Genomic DNA, 18,052 nt, shown 5'->3' on the forward strand with positions numbered 1-18,052 from the left:
TTTGTAAACAGCAGCATCTTGTGAAAGGTCTAATGCAAGTCCAAATATACAACATCCAGTGCATCCCCTTTATCTATTCTACTTGTGATCTCTTCAAAGAATTCTAACAGGTTTGTCAGGAGGGATATTCCCTGAAGGAAACCATGATGACTTTGAACTATCTTATCCTATGTCACCAGGTACTCCATCTCATCCTTAACAATTGACTCTATAGCATCTTCACAGCCACTGAGATCAGGTTAATTGGTCTATAATTTCCTTTCTGCTCCCTTCCTCCTTTCTTAAAAAGGTGGTGTATTGTTGGCAATTTTCCAGACCTCTGGCACCAGTTAATTTTTAAAGATCATTTCTAATGTTGCTAGGGTTCTCTAACACTACCTCTTTCAGAACCCTAGGGTGCAATTCATCCTGTCCGGGTGTCTTATGTAATTTAGGTCTTCCAGCTTTTTCAGCACCTGCTCTCTTGTAATGGCAACCATACCCACTTCTCTTCCTTTGCACCTTACAACATCAGGCATACTGCTAGTGCCTTCTACAGTGGGCTGATGCAAAATACTCATTTAACTTAGCAACTATCTCCTTGTCCCTCGTTATTTCTCCTGCCTCATTTTCTAGTGTTCTATGTCCATTCTCATTTCTCTTTTATTTTTAATATACTTGAAAAAACTTTTACTAACCAGCTAGCTTGCTTTCATATTTCATCTTTTCCCTTCTAATGATTTTTTTAGTAGCTCTCTGTAGGTTTTTAAAAACTTCCCAATTCTCTAACTTCCCACTAATTTTTCTTTTGTTGTATGCCCTTTTTTGGGCTTCTACCATAGCTTTGACTTCCTTTATCAGCCACTGTTGTACCATTTTACCATTTGAGTTTTTTTTTTCATTTTTGGAATACACATGTTCTGCATCGTCCTCATTTTTCCCAGAAATGCACACATTTGCTGCTCTGCTGACATCCCTGCCAGCAGCGCCTTCTAATTTACTTTGGCCAACTCCTCTCTCATATCTCTGTAATTTATCTTACTCATGAAATACTGCCACATCAGACTTTACTTTCTTTATATCTGGCTGCTATTTATCTATTATAGCTCAGTGTTCAATGCCTTAATACTAATCAACAAGCTCCAAAACCTGGTTTTCTGTATCTTCCTCTGCAATGGATCCTTGATATCCTCAAGAGGAGACCACAGTCTGTAGAAATCAGAATTAACTTCTCCTCTTCACTGACACTCAACACAGGCACACCTCAAGGATGTGTGCTTAGCTACTTTCCCTACATCCTAGGCATAGCACAAACCCCATGTATTATTGTTGGCAGCATTTCAGATAGTCAGAAGGAGGTGTGCTTGAGTAAGACAAATCATGTGTTGGAGTAATGTAACAACAGCCTTGCAGTCAACATCAGTAAGACTAAGAATATGACTGCAGACTTTAGGAAGGGGAAGTTTAGGGAACACACATGAAGGATCAGAAGGGGAAAGAGTGAGCGTTTTCAAGTTCCTAGGTGTCAACATCTCTGAGGATCTATCCTGAAACTGAAGTATTGATGCAATTTCAAGGAATGGAAGACAGTGACTATATTGCTTTAAGACTTTGAGGAGACTTGGTATATCACGAAAGACTGGCAGATTTCTACAGATAGGAGGTGGAGAGCATTCTAACTGGTTACCTCACCATTTGTTGTGAAGAGACACTGCACAGGATTATAAAAAGCTGCAGGAAGTTGTAAAACTGAGCCAGTTCCATATGGATCAGAAAGGTGGCATTTATCTTTAGGCATTCATATTATCCATGATATGCCCTTTTCTTACTGCTTCTATCAAGGAAGAGGTGCAGGAGCTTAAACTCACACATTCACCATTTTAGGAACAACTTCTGCTCTTCCATCAGATTTCTGATGTACACCACCTCAGTATTTCCCTCCCCCTTTTTTTTTGCTCTCTTTTTGCACAATCTACTTAATTTACATTAATATTTCTTGTAATTTCTAGTTTTTAAATTATGTATTATACTTTATTACTGATGCAGAGCAACATATATCAAAGACCTCAGAATCTAGGCCATGTTCTCTTCTTGCTGCAGTCATCAGGTAGGAAGTGCAGGAGCCTTGGCATTCACCGCTAGGTTCAAGAATGATTATTGCCATCAACTTCAGGCTCTGCTCACACCAACACTGAAGCGTATAACTGAAGTTCACAACATTATTTATTTATTTATTAGTTTTTTTTTGCACAGCTTTTTGTACAGTTTTTTAATTTGCCCATCTATGTTATGTGCAGAATTTTTTCATTAATACCATTGTTTTTCTTCGTATTTACTGTGTAATTCTGCAAGAAAATCAATCTCAGCATAGTATATTGTAATATCTGTTCTTTGATAATAAATTTACTTTGAATTTTGAACTAAAATTGCAGGTTGTGGGTTTTCTCTAGAGAGAATGAAAAGTGATTTGATATAAACCTGTAGAATGATGAAAGGCATAGATTGTGTCAATAGTCAGAGATATGTTTCACGGGGCAGAAATAGATGATATGAGACTGTAACTTTAGGGTGAGTTGTGGGAATAATAGGGGGATGTTCCTTCTTTTTCTGAAGTAGGGCCTCAATATCTAATCAAGGTTCCCTAAACCTGTTAACCTCATCTTTTATTCTGATAGAAACATACAATCTTTGCGCTCACTGTATTTCACTTTTAATGGTTTTCCACGTACTAAGCACATCTTCACTAGAAAACAGCTTGGCCCAATCTACACTTGCAAGGCCCGTTCTCTTACCGTGAAAAATGGTCTGTGTGCAATTTAGTACCTCAACCTGAGGACCAGACCTACCCTCCATAATTATCTTGGAACTAATGGCATTATGATCACTCTATTCAAAGTGTTACCCTATGCACACTTCTGTCACCTGCCTTGTCTTGTTCCCTACTAGAACCCATACCTCATTGTTCAATCGGAACTTCTGTATATTGATTAAGGAAACTTAGCTGAATGTATTTTACAAGCTATATCTCATCCAACCCTTTTACAGTATGAGAGTTCCAGTCAATATCTGAAAAGCTAAAATCACCTACTATCACAGCCTTAGTTTTCTTGCAACAGTCTGCAATTTTTTTTACAAATTTGTTCCTGTATTTTTACAAATTTGTTACTGCCTATTGGGTGGTTTATAATATAATCCTATTAATGTAGCCATCCCTTTCTTATTTCTCAGTTCCACTCATATTTCTGATGTAGACACATTTGCAGTCCATCCGATCTGAGCACTGCCATGACATTTTGCCTGATTAGTAATATCATCCTGTTTAGTCCTTCCCAATCCGCCATGTGTAAAGCGAAGGACCCTGGACATTGAGCTGGCAGTTATGCAACCACCTCTCACTAATGTCTACAGTGTCGTAATTCTACAAGCTGATCCATGCTCTAAGCTCATTCACCTTTCCTACAAAATCCCAGGCATTGAAAGAGACACAACTCAGAATATTATTTTCACCATGCTCAACCTTTTGACTCCTGTGTTGGTATGTAGGCTAAACAACATATTTTCCCATGATCACTCCCATTATCGGTTCGGTGCTCTGGTTCCCATTACCTGCATCTCTGGTTTAAAGTCTATGGAAGCGTAGCACAACACTAGCATCTCAGATTAAATTCCTGCCACTGACTCTGTGAGGAGTGTGTATGTGCAATGTGTGGGAGTATGAGTTTCATCTGGGCGCTCCGGTTTTCCTCCCACAGTCCAAAGATGTACTTGTTCTTCGGTTAAATGGTCATTGTAAATGGTCTTATGATTAGACTAGGGTTAAATTGGGGGTTCGCTGGGTGGTTCAGCTCAAAAGGCCAGAAGGGCCTGTTCTGTGATGTAATCTCAATAAATAAACCTTCCCCAGGTAGGTTACTCTCCGTCCATTTCAAGTGCAAACCATTCTATCTACTTGTCCCACTTCCCTGGAAGAGAGTCCAATGATCTAATTGTTTGAAATCCTTCCTGCTGCACCATCTCCTTAGCCAAATTTTAAGCAATTATCTTTCTATATCTGGCCTCATTAGCACTTTGCGCAGGTAGCAGTCCTGAGATTATAATCTTAGAGATGCTGTCCTTTAACTTAGCCTGACTTCCAAGAACCCTTTGCAGGACCTTCTCCCCTTTTCTCCCCCTTGTCATCCGTATTGACATGGACCATGACCTCAGGCTGCACACCCTCCCACTTAAGAATTCCATGGACTTGATCTAAGAGGTTCCTGAACCTGGTACCTGGGAGGCAACGCTTCATCCTGGAATCACATACTCATCCAATTAGCCTCTTGTCTGTTCTAATTAATGAATCCCCTTTCACTACAGATCATCACTTCTCCCTCCTTCCCTTCTGCGGTACAAAGCCAGATTCAGTGCCAGAGACTTGACTAGTATCCAAAGTGTGTATGTGTTATTGAGGGGAACATTCACAGGGTACCCTGCACTGGCTGTCTAATCCCTTTCGCCCTCCTGACCATCACCCATTAGAACTATGTCCTGCACCTTAGGTAACATCTGTCAGTCAGCTCTTCAGAATGATCTAGGATTCATCCACCTTTAGCTCCAATTCCTTAATGGTTTGTAGGAAGCTGTAGCTGGATGCAATGGATGCACTACCTGCAGCTTTAGTCATCAGGGGCATTGGAGGACTCCTTGCCTTCACTCATCCCAGAAGAGGAGCAGTACACTATACTGCGAGTATTCCCACTGCTCTAACTGTTCACTAAGAATAAAAGAATGATAGGTATAGAGAAACAAAGAAGAAAAAATCTCGTCAATAATTTCCAATGATTGTAGTTGTAGTTGCCTAATTTAGTTATATCAAAATTTTTTGTCGGAATTTCTCTGAGGTATCTTTTCATTTAGATCTGTTTATGTATAATCAATAGATCTGTGTGCTTTTATTTCTTATTGTTATTTCCGGATCTCTTTAAGGTGTGTTGAAGTCCTTGGTTGAAGCAGCCAACGTGGGAGTATCTGTGATGTTCCTTTGTGAAAAAGGCGACACCTTAATCATGGAAGAAACAGGAAAGATTTTCAAAAAAGAGAAAGAAATGAAAAAAGGTTTGTTCTTGAAGCACTGGAAAATATAATGCAAACACTGAAGGAGAGAGAGAGAGAGAGAGAGAGAGTACAATGCCTAAAGGTCATGTTCTCTGAGTATGCAAAGTTGGATCTAAGGTAGGAAGCAGAGGGTGGTGTTTTAAGCAACACATATCAAAGTTGCTGGTGAACGCAGCAGGCCAGGCAGCATCTCTAGGAAGAGGTCCAGTTGCCATTTCAGGCCGAGACCCTTCGTCAGGACTAACTGAAGGAAGAGTTAGTAAGGGATTTGAAAGTTGGAGGGGGAGGGGGAGATCCAAAATGATAGGAGAAGACAGGAGGGGGAGGGATAGAGCCGAGAGCTGGACAGGTGATAGGCAAAAGGGGATACGAGAGGATCATGGGACAGGAGGCCTAGGGAGAAGGAAAAGTGGGAGGGGGAACGCAGAGGATGGGCAAGGGGTATTTTCAGAGGGACAGAGGGAGAAAAAGGAGAGAGAGAAAGAATGTGTGTATATAAATAAATAACGGATGGGGTACGAAGGGGAGGTAGGGCATTAGCGGAAGTTTGAGAAGTCAATGTTTATGCCATCAGGTTGGAGGCTATCCAGACGGAATATAAGGTGTTGTTCCTCCAACCTGAGTGTGGCTTCATCATTACAGAAGAGATAGACATATCGGAATGGGAATGGGATGTGGAATTAAAATGTGTGGCCACTGGGAGATCCTGCTTTCTCTGGCGGACAGGGCGTAGGTGTTCAGCGAAACGATCTCCCAGTCTGCGTCGGGTCTCGCCAATATATAGAAGGCCACATCAGGAGCACTGGAGGTAGTATATCACCCCACCTGGCTCACAGGTGAAGTGTCGCCTCACCTGGAAGGAATATCTGGGGCCCTGAATGGTAATGAGGGAGGAAGTGTAAGGGCATGTGTAGCACTTGTTCCGCTTACAAGGATAAGTGCCGGGAGGGAGATTGGTGGGCAGGGATGGGAGGGACACGAATGGACAAGGGAGTCACTTAGGGAGTGATCCCTGTGGAAAGCAGAGGAGAGCGGAGAGGGAAAGATGTGCTTAGTGGTGGGATCCCATTGGAGGTGGCGGAAGTTATGGAGAATTACATGTTGGACCCGGAGGCTGGTGGGGGGGTAGGTGAGGACCGGGGAACCCTATTCCTAGTGGGGTGGCGGGAGGATGGAGTGAGAGCAGATGTGTGTGAAATGGGGGAGATGCATTTGAGAGCAGAGTTGATGGTGGAGGAAGGGAAGCCCCTGTCTTTAAAAAAGGAGGACATCTCCCTCATCCTGGAATGAAAAGCCTCATCCTGAGAGCAGATGCGGCAGAGACGGAGGAATTGCGAGAAGGGGATGGCGTTTTTGCAAGAGACAGGGTGAGAAGAGGAATAGTCCAGATAGCTGTGAGAGTCAGTAGGCTTATAGTAGACATCAGAGGATAAGCTGTCTCCAGAGACAGAGACAGAAAGATCTAGAAAGGGGAGGGAGGTGTCGGAAATGGACCAGGTAAACTTGAGGGCAGGATGAAAGTTGGAGGCAAAGTTAATAAAGTCAACGAGTACTGCATGCGTGCAGGAAGCAGTGCCAATGCAGTCGTCGATGTAGCGAAGGAAAAGTGGGGGACAGATACCAGAATAGGCATGGAACATAGATTGTTCCACAAACCCAACAAAAAGGCAGGCATAGCTAGGACCCATACGGGTGCCCATAGCTACACCTTTAGTTTGGAGGAAATGGGAGGAGCAAAAGGAGAAATTATTAAGAGTAAGGACTAATTCCACTAGACGGAGCAGAGTGGTGGTAGAGGGGAATTGATTAGGTCTGGAATCCAAAAAGAAGCGTAGAGCTTTGAGACCTTCCTGATGGGAGATGGAAGTATATAAGGACTGGACATCCATGGTGAAAATAAAGCGGTGGGGGCTTTATTCTGACAGGAGTGAAGGTAGGACCGATTAGAGATAAAGGTGGGAAGATGTGCCAGGAGGGAGATCAGTGGGGAGGGATGGGGGGGACGAATGGACAAGGAAGTTGTGTAGGGAGCGATCCCTGCGGAATGCAGAGAGAGGGGGGGAGGGAAAGATATGCTTAGTGGTGGGATCCCGTTGGAGGTGGCGGAAGTTACGGAGAATAATATGTTGGACCCGGAGGCTGGTGGGGTGGTAGGTGGCAGGGAAACCCTATTCCTAGTGGGGTGGTGGAAGGATGGAGTGAGAGCAGATGTACGTGAAATGGGGGAGATGCGTTTAAGAGCAGAGTTGATAGTGGAGGAAGGGAAGGCCCTTTCTTTAAAAAACGAAGACATCTCCCTCGTCCTAGAATGAAAGCCTCATCCTGAGAGCAGATGCGGCGGAGATGGAGGAATTGCGAGAAGGGGATGGCGTTTTTGCAAGAGACAGGGTGAGAAGAGGAATAGTCCAGATAGCTGTGAGAGTCAGTAGGCTTATAGTAGACATCAGTAGATAAGCTGTCTCCAGAGATATAGACAGAAAGATCTAGAAAGGGGAGGGAGGTGTTGGAAATGAACCAAGTAAACTTGAGGGCAGGGTGAAAGAGATAGGGTGAGAAGAGGAATAGTTCAGTGCAAGAGACGGGGTTTATTTCTGAGTTTATTTCTCAGAGTTGAGGATGATGACTAGTGGTGTGCCACAGTCAGCGTTGTGATTCTTGTTTTTTTATTATAGAAATGATTTGCATGCCAATGTACAAGGCTTAACAGTAAGTTAATGGATGATGTGAAATGAGTAGGAAGGGTTGATAGTGAAGAAGGTTATTGTAGATTACAGAGTGTTCTTGGTCAGTCAGGAAAGTGGGCTGAGGAATGGCAAATGGATTTCAAAACAATTAAGTGTGAGGGGATTCATTTGAGAAAGTCAGATCACTGCAGGATTTATGTAATATGAATGGTAGGGCATTAGGGAGTGTGCTGGAACTGGTGAACTTTGGTGTAGATGGAAATGATTCACATAGAGTCTCGTCTTTAACTTCAGAACAATCTTTAGTTTTATTACAATTGGACATCAGAAAGAGTAAAATTCATCCTAGCATGAATGCTTGTTAATCCAAAGTTTTCATTCTTCTTTCTTTATTCTCAAGCCTAGTTATTGCTAGGCTGGTAACCAGGCATGAGCCTACTTTATTTTAGCCTACAGTTTATGGATCAGGTCTTTGAGTTTGTTATATACTTTTACTGTCTGCTACCAACCCTACTAGCTGGTTCAGATCTCGCCACATGCTTTGCTAGCTTTTCATCCGCAGTGCATAGTCAGTGCCGGTGTCATCCACGAATTTGCTGATCTAGTTTGCCTACATTATACGATCTTGAGCTTCATCTTCTATTTGTCTAAAACCAAATGTGCAAGAGAATAAAAACTGTATCATGCCCATTAAAAAAACACATAAAAAAAAGATAAATAAAATAACCCAGAGAAAAAGACCATCAAACACCCAATGTGCACTGAAAAAAACAAACAAGCAAAATAACGTTTTACACCTGAAGTCCACAAGAGAGTTCCATAGTTCATCGCAGAGCTGCATTAACAGCAATCAAAACTGGCCCAAGCCTTGCCTCGGGCCTCGACATCGTGACCTTTTTAGCCTGGTCCAGCATTTATTTCTCTGTCTGGATAATGGCTTCTAACATTTGGATATGCTGAACTTTACCACCTAGATTCAGCCTGAAAATCTCCATCCACCTATTGTATTTAGTTTCATCTGTTGCCTGGGCCTTACAGCTTTGATTTGGCCTGTGCCTGATCTTTCATGCGCTTTCATGTTCTTGGCAAAGGGTGCTCTGCCTTACCTCAGTTCTGCCACTTTGAGTTGTCTCCAAATCCAAAGGATAGTCGCAAACTATCATGATGATCATTTGCCAGAAAATGTATGGTTAACAAAGGATGTTGTTGTTATCCCTGTTTAGTTGCCAGAAATTGCAGAATTTCACCAGCGCCATCTTAAGTAATATATTGTACAACTGCAATATAACCTTCCAACTTATTTATTCAGTACCCTTGCTGCTGAGGGCCTGCTTGCCAAAGATTTTCTTCACTGTGAACCCACTTCCAGGAAACCATGTAACCTAGATCAGTGTGTTCCAGAACAAACCTAGGACACTACTGTTCACTATGTAAATCTTACTTTCATTTTCTTAATATGCAACACCTTGAATTTAACTGAATTAAACTTTATTTCCATTCCTTTGGTCCACCTATCCAGTTTATAAAACTTCCTTTGTAAGTATCGGTGATCATCTTCAGTGTGCTCAATACATTATCTGTATGTTTACTAACAATGTCTTATACATTCTCATCCATTCATTGGTGTGGATAGCAATGCATGTTTTATTGCCATATTATTTCCTTATCAGAAGTTGACAAAAGTGACCAGGGAAATTACTGAGCAACCTTGAGTAGATTATATTTAACGGGTTGTTCCTTTTTAAAGTATATTGACTTCTCTAGCTTTATTTCAAAGTGTTTGATCCAAAGAAAAAAACAAAGAGCAGAACAGTGTAGTGCCAGAATAATTACCTCAAATTCACAGGAATAATATTGTATCAAATAATAAACTTTGATATGTTACTTTCGGACTATATATTCTCAGGTAGTTAACTAAACATTTTCTGTATTGGTAGTAAAGAGCAATCAACCACATTGAGTGAGCTATCAGGTTCTTTGGCACAAGGTCTTGCCGACTTTTGTGCTAGTTCCAGTTACCTGCAATTGACCCATATCCCTCTAAGCCCAGCTTTGTCATTGTTCTCCAAGTGCTTCTTAAATTACGCTTTTGTTACTGCCTCAACCACTTCTGGCATTTTAGACCATAGACCATAAGACAAAGGAGCAGAGGTAGGCCATTCGGCCCATCGAGTCTGCTCCGCCATTTTATCATGAGCTGATCCATTCCCCCATTTAGTCCCACTCCCCAGCCTTCTCACCATAACCTTTGATGCCCTGGCTACTCAGATACCTTTTAATCTCTGCCTTAAATACACCCAATGACTTGGCCTCCACTGCTGCCCGTGGCAACAAATTCCATAGATTCACCACCCCCTGACTAAAAATATTTCTTCGCATTTCTGTTCTGAAAGGGCGCCCTTCAATCCTTAAGTCATGCCCTCTCGTACTAGACTCCCCCATCATGGGAAGCAACCTTGCCACATCCACTCTGTCCATGCCTTTTAACATTCAAAATGTTTCTATGAGGTCTCCCCTCATTCTTCTAAACTCCAAGGAATACAGTCCAAGAGCGGACAAACGTTCCTCATATGTTAACCCACTCATTCCCGGAATCATTCTAGTGAATCTTCTCTGTACCCTCTCCAACGTCAGCACATCCTTTCTTAAATAAGGAGACCAAAACTGCCCACAGTACTCCAAGTGAGGTCTCACCAGCACCTTATAGAGCCTCAACATCACACCCCTGCTCCTATACTCTATTCCTCTAGAAATGAATGCCAGCATTGCATTCGCCTTCTTCACTACTGACTCAACCTGGAGGTTAACTTTAAGGGTATCCTGTACGAGGACTCCCAAGTCCTGTTGCATCTCAGAACTTTGAATTCTTTCCCCATTTAAATAATAGTCTGCCCGTTTATTGTTTCTGCCAAAGTGCATAACCATACACTTTGCAACATTGTACTTCATTTGCCACTTCTCTGCCCATTCTTCCAATCTATCCAAGTCTCTCTGCAGATTCTCCGTTTCCTCAGCACTACCGACCGCCCCTCCACCTATCTTCGTATCATCAGCAAACTTAGCCACAAAGCCATCTATTCCATAATCTAAATCGTTGATGTACAATGTAAAAAGAAGCGGCCCCAACACGGACCCCTATGAAATACCACTGGTAACTGGCAGCCAACCAGAATAGGATCCCTTTATTCCCTCTCTCTGTTTCCTGCCAATCAGCCAATGCTCTATCCATGTATGTAACTTTCCCGTAATTCCATGGGCTCTCATCTTGTTAAGTAGCCTCGTGTGGCACATTGTCAAAGGTCTTCTGAAAATCCAAATATACAACATCTACTGCATTTCCCTTGTCTAGCCTACTTGTAATTTCCTCAAAAAGTTGTAATAGGTTTGTCAGGCAGGATTTTCCTTTAAGGAATCCATGCTGAGTTCTGCCTTATCTTGTCATATGCCTCCAGGTACTCTGTAACCTCATCCTTGACAATCAACTCCAACAACTTCCCAACCACCGATGTCAAGCTAACAGGTCTATAATTTCCTTTTTGCTTCCTTGCCCCCTTCTTAAATAGCGGAGTGACATTTGCAATCTTCCAGTCCTCCGGAACCATGCCAGAATCTATCGACTTTTGAAAGATCATCGCTAATGCCTCCGCAATCTCCACAGCTACTTCCTTCAGAACACGAGGGTGCATTCCATCTGGTCCAGGAGATTTATCTACCTTTAGACTATTCAGCTTCCTGAGTACTTTGTCATAATTGTGACTGCACACACTTCTCTTCCCTGCCACCCTTGAGTGTCCGGTATACTGCTGTCTTCCTCAGTGAAGACTGATGCAAAATACTTGTTCAGTTCCTCTGTCATCTCCTCATCTCCCATTACAATTTCTCCAGCATCATTTTCTATCAGTCCTATATCTACTCTCACCTTTGTTTTACTCTTTATATACTTGAAAAAGCTTTTAGCATCCTCTTTGATATTATTTGCTAGCTTCCTTTCATAGTTAATCTTTTCTTTCTTAATGATCTTCTTTGGTTTCCTTTTGTAAGGTTTTAAAAACTTCCCAATCCTCTGTCTTCCAACTAATTTTTGCTTCCTGGTATGCCCTCTCCTTTGCTTTAACTTTGGCTTTGACCTCTCTTGTCAATCACAGTTGCATCCTTTTTCCATTCGAAAATTTCTTCTTTTTTGGAATATACCTGTCTTGCACCTTCCTCACTTCTCACATAAACTCCAGCCACTGCTGCTCTGCCGTCTTTCCCGCCAGTGTCTCTTTCCCGTCAACTTTGGCCATTTACTCACCCCTGTCTTGCAGGAAGAAAAAATGCCCGTAGGATCTCTTTTGGGTCTCTTTCTTATCTCACCCTACATCCATGCCCATTAGTTTTGAACTACTCTTGTGGAAAAGACTGTTACCAGTGCCTCTCATATTTTTAAACATTTCTGTAAGGTTGCTTTTCATTCCCCTACTTTCAAAAGAATAAAAAACAAGCCTGTCAGCATCTTCCTAGGACTTAGGGTTTCCACTTCTGGCAATCTTCTATGTAAAATTTTCCCAGTTTAACCACTTATTTCTTACCACAGGATGATAATAATTGTGTGGAATACTCACAAGTGTAACATACATTGTGTCTCATTTCATCCATAAACTGTCTGGGTAGGCCCATTGTTTTCACCTGCTCTGGTGTCATTGAATTTGTGTCGGTATACCTCACCTTAATTTTATTCCTCTTGGTTCAGTCCCTTCCCACCTACATCTATGACACTTCACATGCACTTGATCTCCTCTACAACTTTTAAGTTCCCTCGCTTAGATCGCTACATTTTCACCATGAATGTCCAGTACCTTTTCTATCCCTCATCAAGAATGCTTTAAGCTCTCCACTTCTTTCTTGACAACAGACCTGACCAGTTCTACTCCACCACCACTCTCCTTCCGTTTGATAGTCTGCTTCTGAAAGCTGTAGTTATGGACACTTGCACAGCCCCATCTATGACTGCCCTTTTGTTGACTACGTGCAGCAGTCCATGTTCCAATCCTACCCTGGTAAAACTCCGCAACTCTTTCTGTGCTATATTGATGACTGCATTGATGCTTCTACATGCACCATGTTAAAGTTATCATTGTAACTCAGCCTCCACCTTGCCCTTAAGTTCACCATTCATTTCTGACACCTTCTCCCCTTTCTTGATTTCTCTGTCATCGACACTGGAGACAAAGTGTGCCCTGTAAAACTGGTAATCCATATTTTAGTTCCTTCATCTGCATTTTCATTTGAAAGTAAAATCCTATAAAATGTAGTGGATATGGCCCAGTCCTTCATGGGTAAAGCCCTCTTCACCATTGAGCACATCTACTTGATGTATTGTCACAGGAAAACAACATCTAACATCAGGGACCCCTACCACCAGGTCATGCTTTCTTCTCACTGCTGGCATCAGGAGAAAAGGTACAGCAGCCTCAGAACTCACACTATCAGGTTCAGGAACATTAATGCCCCTCAACCATCATGCTCTTGAACTAAAGGGGATAATTTCACTCAACTTTGCTTGCCCCATCACTGCAGTTATCACAGTCTATGGACTCATTTTCAAGGACTCTTTACCTCATGTTCTCAGTTTTAATTGCTTGAGTATTTTGTATTTTGCAGAGTTTAATTTCTTTTGCACACTTGATAGTCGCTTTGTTGATGCAGTCTTTCTTTGATTCTATTATGGTTATTGCATTTATTGAGTATGCCCAACAGAAAATGAATCTCACCCTACATATAGGGTGACATATATCTATTTCGATAATAGATTTACTTTGAATTTTGAATGTTTCACAGGATGAGGCTTTTCTTTGCAGGACATCAGAGAGATGTCCTTCTTCAAAGAATGGGATTTACTTTTTTCCAACATTGATGCTGCCCTCACCCACATCTCCATTTCCTGGACATCCGCCAGCACCCAGCTTGCCGTCATCTTAACAGGCATAGAGTTCCTGTTGTCTTCAGCTGCTGTTTCATGAGCCTCCACACCCAGTACATAATTCAATGTAACTTCTACTATCTTCAATGGGACTTTCAGGACCCCACCACCAAACACATCTGTACCTCTCTCTCACTCTGTTTTCTGCAGTGTTCAGTCTCTACTTGATTCCTTTGTCCATTTGTTCCATCCTAATAATCTCCCTCTTGGCATTTATCTGTGCACAGAAAAAGTACCACACCTGCCCATTCACCTCCTCCCTCACCTCCATTTGGGGCACCAGGCAGTCCTTACAAGTGAGGTAACACCAGTGGTGTATCTAAGGTACAGCAGGTATGGCACTTGAAGGGGGGAGGGGGGGCGCCACTGAGCAGTTCCCGTTAAAGTCAGACAAGCCATCTTCGGATAGTGAAAAAAGAATTTTCTTCAGATGTATGATCTGTCTTTGATTATCATGGGTGAGAATCACTAGGATGGCCTTATTTCAGAGCATTGTGTAAGAAGACCATGAAACGTTTCTTCACGAAGAAGAAGGAAAGTAGAGCTGAAGGACGGAAGAGACGAAAGTTGGAGGCGGAGGAAGCCAAGAAGTCGAGCAAGTTCTTCATGCCCTTGAAAAACAAGTAGTTGGACACGTTCCATGGAGTGGCCTGCACCTGCTACAGTTTGTCAGAATCTGAAGGTGGATCAAGTACAAATGTGTCACAAGCCGAGGAAGAAGTCAATTCAGATAAATCCAAGTATGATGAAATTAAGAGTGAGGCTGCCACAGAGAACGTGGACATGACAGGCGGGGAAGATGATGGTGGTGGTGGTGATGTTGAGTTTATTGACGAGGTTTTACCTGACGAGATTGAACCTGATGACACTGAACCCAGTGAACTGGATGGTGTCAAAGAGCCTCGAACTGTCATACCAGAAGTGACTGAACAGCATGACATTGGACTTCTGAAGTTCGACAATGATACTGGAAAAGCAATTCTGCCTGACGAAATTGGGAAATGGTCATGGTGAGGAAGTGACTCGCTCATGACTGGTCTATTTCTCTTCTAAAAAGTCTACATTTTGTATCTGTTGTCTTCTCTGTTCCCGGTCAGACCATCAATCCTCATTGGAGCAGGAAAGTGGATTTAACCAGTGGAAAGCACCTGAAAGGATTAGTGTTCATGAAAATGCAAGAATCATCAGGAATGCTTCATACAGTGGAAAGAAATGGAGAGAAATTTAGCTGGAAACAGAGGAGTTATTGATGCGGTATTTCAGCCACAGATTGAGAAGGAAAAGCAGAAGTGGTGTGATATCTTGACGAGAATCCTTCACTGCATAAAATTCCATGCAACTCAGAACCTGGCTTTGCAAGGACACAGGGAGTCACTTCAGCTAGATGATGACTCCAATGTGGGAAATTTCCTTGGCTTACGGAAACTACTGGCCATCTTTGACCCTGTCATAAAAGTAGACCTCACTCGTTTGGAAAGTCATCCTGGATCCACGTCTTATCTTTCACTGGGTGTCCAGAATGAATTCATCCACATGGTGGCAACCACTGTTCGCCAGGGTTTACTGAGAAGCATTCGTAAAGCCAAGTACTATGGTGTCATGTTCGACTCGACTCCTGATCAGGCACACCGTGAGCAGATGTCAGAAGTAGTGAGGTATGTGGAAGTTGATTTTCAGAGGAAAACAGTCCGTGTTAGAGAGTCCTTGGTTTTATCCAGATAAGCCAGACATCTTGAAACAGCTAGAGAAGGACAAAATGGAGCTACAAGATCGTCAGTCACAGTGCTATGACAATGCTGCCGTGATGGTGACACAGAAGTGGTGTTCATCAAAGAATAAGTGGGAAAAACAACCTGGCAGTGTTTGTGAATTGTGACAATCACTCACTCAACTTGGTGGGTGTACATGAGCCATACAGGATAGAATGATGGTCACGTTTTTTGGAACCATTGAAGCTCTCTATTTGTTTTTCTCTCATGCAACACAGCGCTGGGAAAAACTCAAAAACGCCGTGCCTGTGGTTGTTAAGTCGGAGTCTGAAACCAGGTGGAGTGCAAGGACAGAAGCAGTGAAGCTCGTCAACAAGTACCTCGAGGAGATACCTCAAGTTCTGCAGGACATGATAGACAATGAAAACAAGACCAGTGAAACAAGAAGTGACGCAAGGCAGCTGTACAACCGCATGTTGAGTTATGATTTTCTGATTTTGCTAGGATTTTTGAACGAAGTACTCATTCGCGTTGACCATATTTGAAATAAGCTGCAGGATCCTAGCATGAACTTCCACGATGCTACCCTGAGTATGAAAGTCCTCCAAGATGATTTTTATGATGAAAGAGAAGTGTTGGTCAGTGAGTCACTCGAAGAAGGAGTCGATCTCTGTCAAGAATGGAATATTGAAGTTGAAAGACATGTGAGATGAAAGAAACGAATGGCTGATGAGAACTCCAGAGACGCTGGGTTAACAGCTAAGGAGGAAATGGAAAGAGTCATGAAGGGAACACTCGACCGTCTTCACAGAGAAATGGACGAAAGATTCACTCGTTTGCAGACACTGACGCCGAGTTTGGGTTCCTTCTCAATGTCGAGGGACTGTGTTACGGCGCCGACAGTATCGACCTAAAGAAGTGTGAAAATTTGGGCGAGTTGTACAGCTCTGATGTCGATGGACAGTAGCTATATGAAGGAATTCTGGATTGCAGAATGTTGCTATCAAGGTGGGTCAACATGAAAATATAAAGACCTGAAGAGCTTCTTGAATTTATTGTTCAGTATGGAGTCTTCCCCAATCTTCGCGTTGCTATTCAGATAATGCTAACCATTGCAGTTTCCATCTCTAGCTGTGAGATATCATTCAGCGAGTTAAAACTAATACTTCCGTATTTGAGAGCCTCCATGGGACAAGGCAGACTCTGTGATCTTGCTCTACTGAGTGTAGAAAGAGAAGAAACAGACAAAAAAATTAACTTTGATTACATGATAGACCAATTTGCATCAGCGAAAGCAAGGAAGGTGCAGTTATAATTTTCATGTAGTGCCATAATTTGTTAATTAAAAGATTAACGAGCCTGACTTGTAATTTTGAGCTGATATTACGGTAAAGATATCTAAAAGATGGGTGTCAGATGTTTGAACAGGGGCGCAGTTTCAGTGCTTGCCGTAGGCGCTATTTTCCGTAGATACGCCCCTGGGTAACATTTGACCTGTGAATCATTTAGGGTCACTTGCTGTACATGGTATTCCCAGTGTGGCATCTACATTGGTGAGATGTGATGCTGTCAACTGTTTTGTTGAACATCTTTGCTTCATCAACAAAAAGCAGGGTATCCTGGGGGCCAACCATTTTAATTCCAAACCCATTTCTATTCTGACATGTCAGGCCATGCCCTCCTCTTTTGCCTTAATGAGGCAACTCTCAGGTTAGAGGGACTCCTCACATGCCATCTAGGTAGCCAGCAAACGGATAACATGAACATAGATTTCTGCAACTTGTTAAAAATTTCCTGTTTCGCAGTACCCCTTTTCTTCTCACTTGCCTGTCACATCTTCTGATGCCTCTCCTCTTCCTCTTTCTTCCATAATCCACTGTTCTATCAAATTCTGCTTCAAAGTTCAAAAATTCAATGTACAACTCTGAAAATCCTCCTCCCCCAGGCAGCCATGAAACAGAGAAACACCGTGGAACACGTTCCTAGAAAGAGATCAAACATCCAACAGGTGAAAAAGGAACAAATTGTGCAAATGGCAAAAAGGAAGTAAACCTTAAGAAATGTGATAATTTGTGTCTTGGAGATGAGTGAATCCAAACAGCACGTAAAATATCAGCATCAAACCAGTAGCATTAAGTTCGGCTCTGCCAGCTGAATGCAGGCTGCAGACAGTCTTCTTCAAAGGCCCCAGTCTGCATGATCGCCCCACTCAAACTACTCAGAAATAGCAAAAAACGAGGGAGTAGCATGAATCTAGAAGCACATGCAACATGAACCTCTCTCTCCCATTTGCCTGATGGGTGCTGATGGTCTTGCAAGATTTAGTTGATAGAGCTTATGGTTGGATTCTGCAGTTCATGTTAAAAGCGTTTCTGGTTACTCCTTTTTTATTGCTATTTTATGTGATTTTGATCTCCAGTCAACCTCTGGTCAATGAAGGGCACAGCACTAAATTAAATTGAACATACACTATTTCAATAAATCTGATTTTATATTTAGCTTTTTTGCTTGTTTTTTGCTGTTTGTGCAATTTTTTTTGTGCTGGTGTTTATTATGTTTTTGTTGAATCAGTTCCAAGGTGTTTCTATTGTGGCTTTCTGTGGGATGACAAATCTCAGGGTTGT

The 18,052-nt window shown here is 42.3% G+C and overlaps 1 protein-coding gene across 1 annotated transcript in view; it reads left to right on the forward strand.

Annotated features, from left to right (window-relative positions):
- The window catches only part of LOC134341064 (proliferation-associated protein 2G4-like), a 113,699-nt gene that overhangs the window by 1,605 nt on the left and 94,042 nt on the right, over positions 1–18,052 (forward strand). The window contains exon 2 of the mRNA XM_063038814.1: positions 4,945–5,073. Within this exon, the coding sequence (XP_062894884.1) occupies positions 4,945–5,073 (129 nt within the window). The remainder of the gene's footprint in view (positions 1–4,944; positions 5,074–18,052) is intronic.

This window comes from Mobula hypostoma, chromosome Y, assembly GCF_963921235.1.
Source record: "Mobula hypostoma chromosome Y, sMobHyp1.1, whole genome shotgun sequence".
NCBI lineage: Eukaryota > Metazoa > Chordata > Chondrichthyes > Myliobatiformes > Myliobatidae > Mobula > Mobula hypostoma.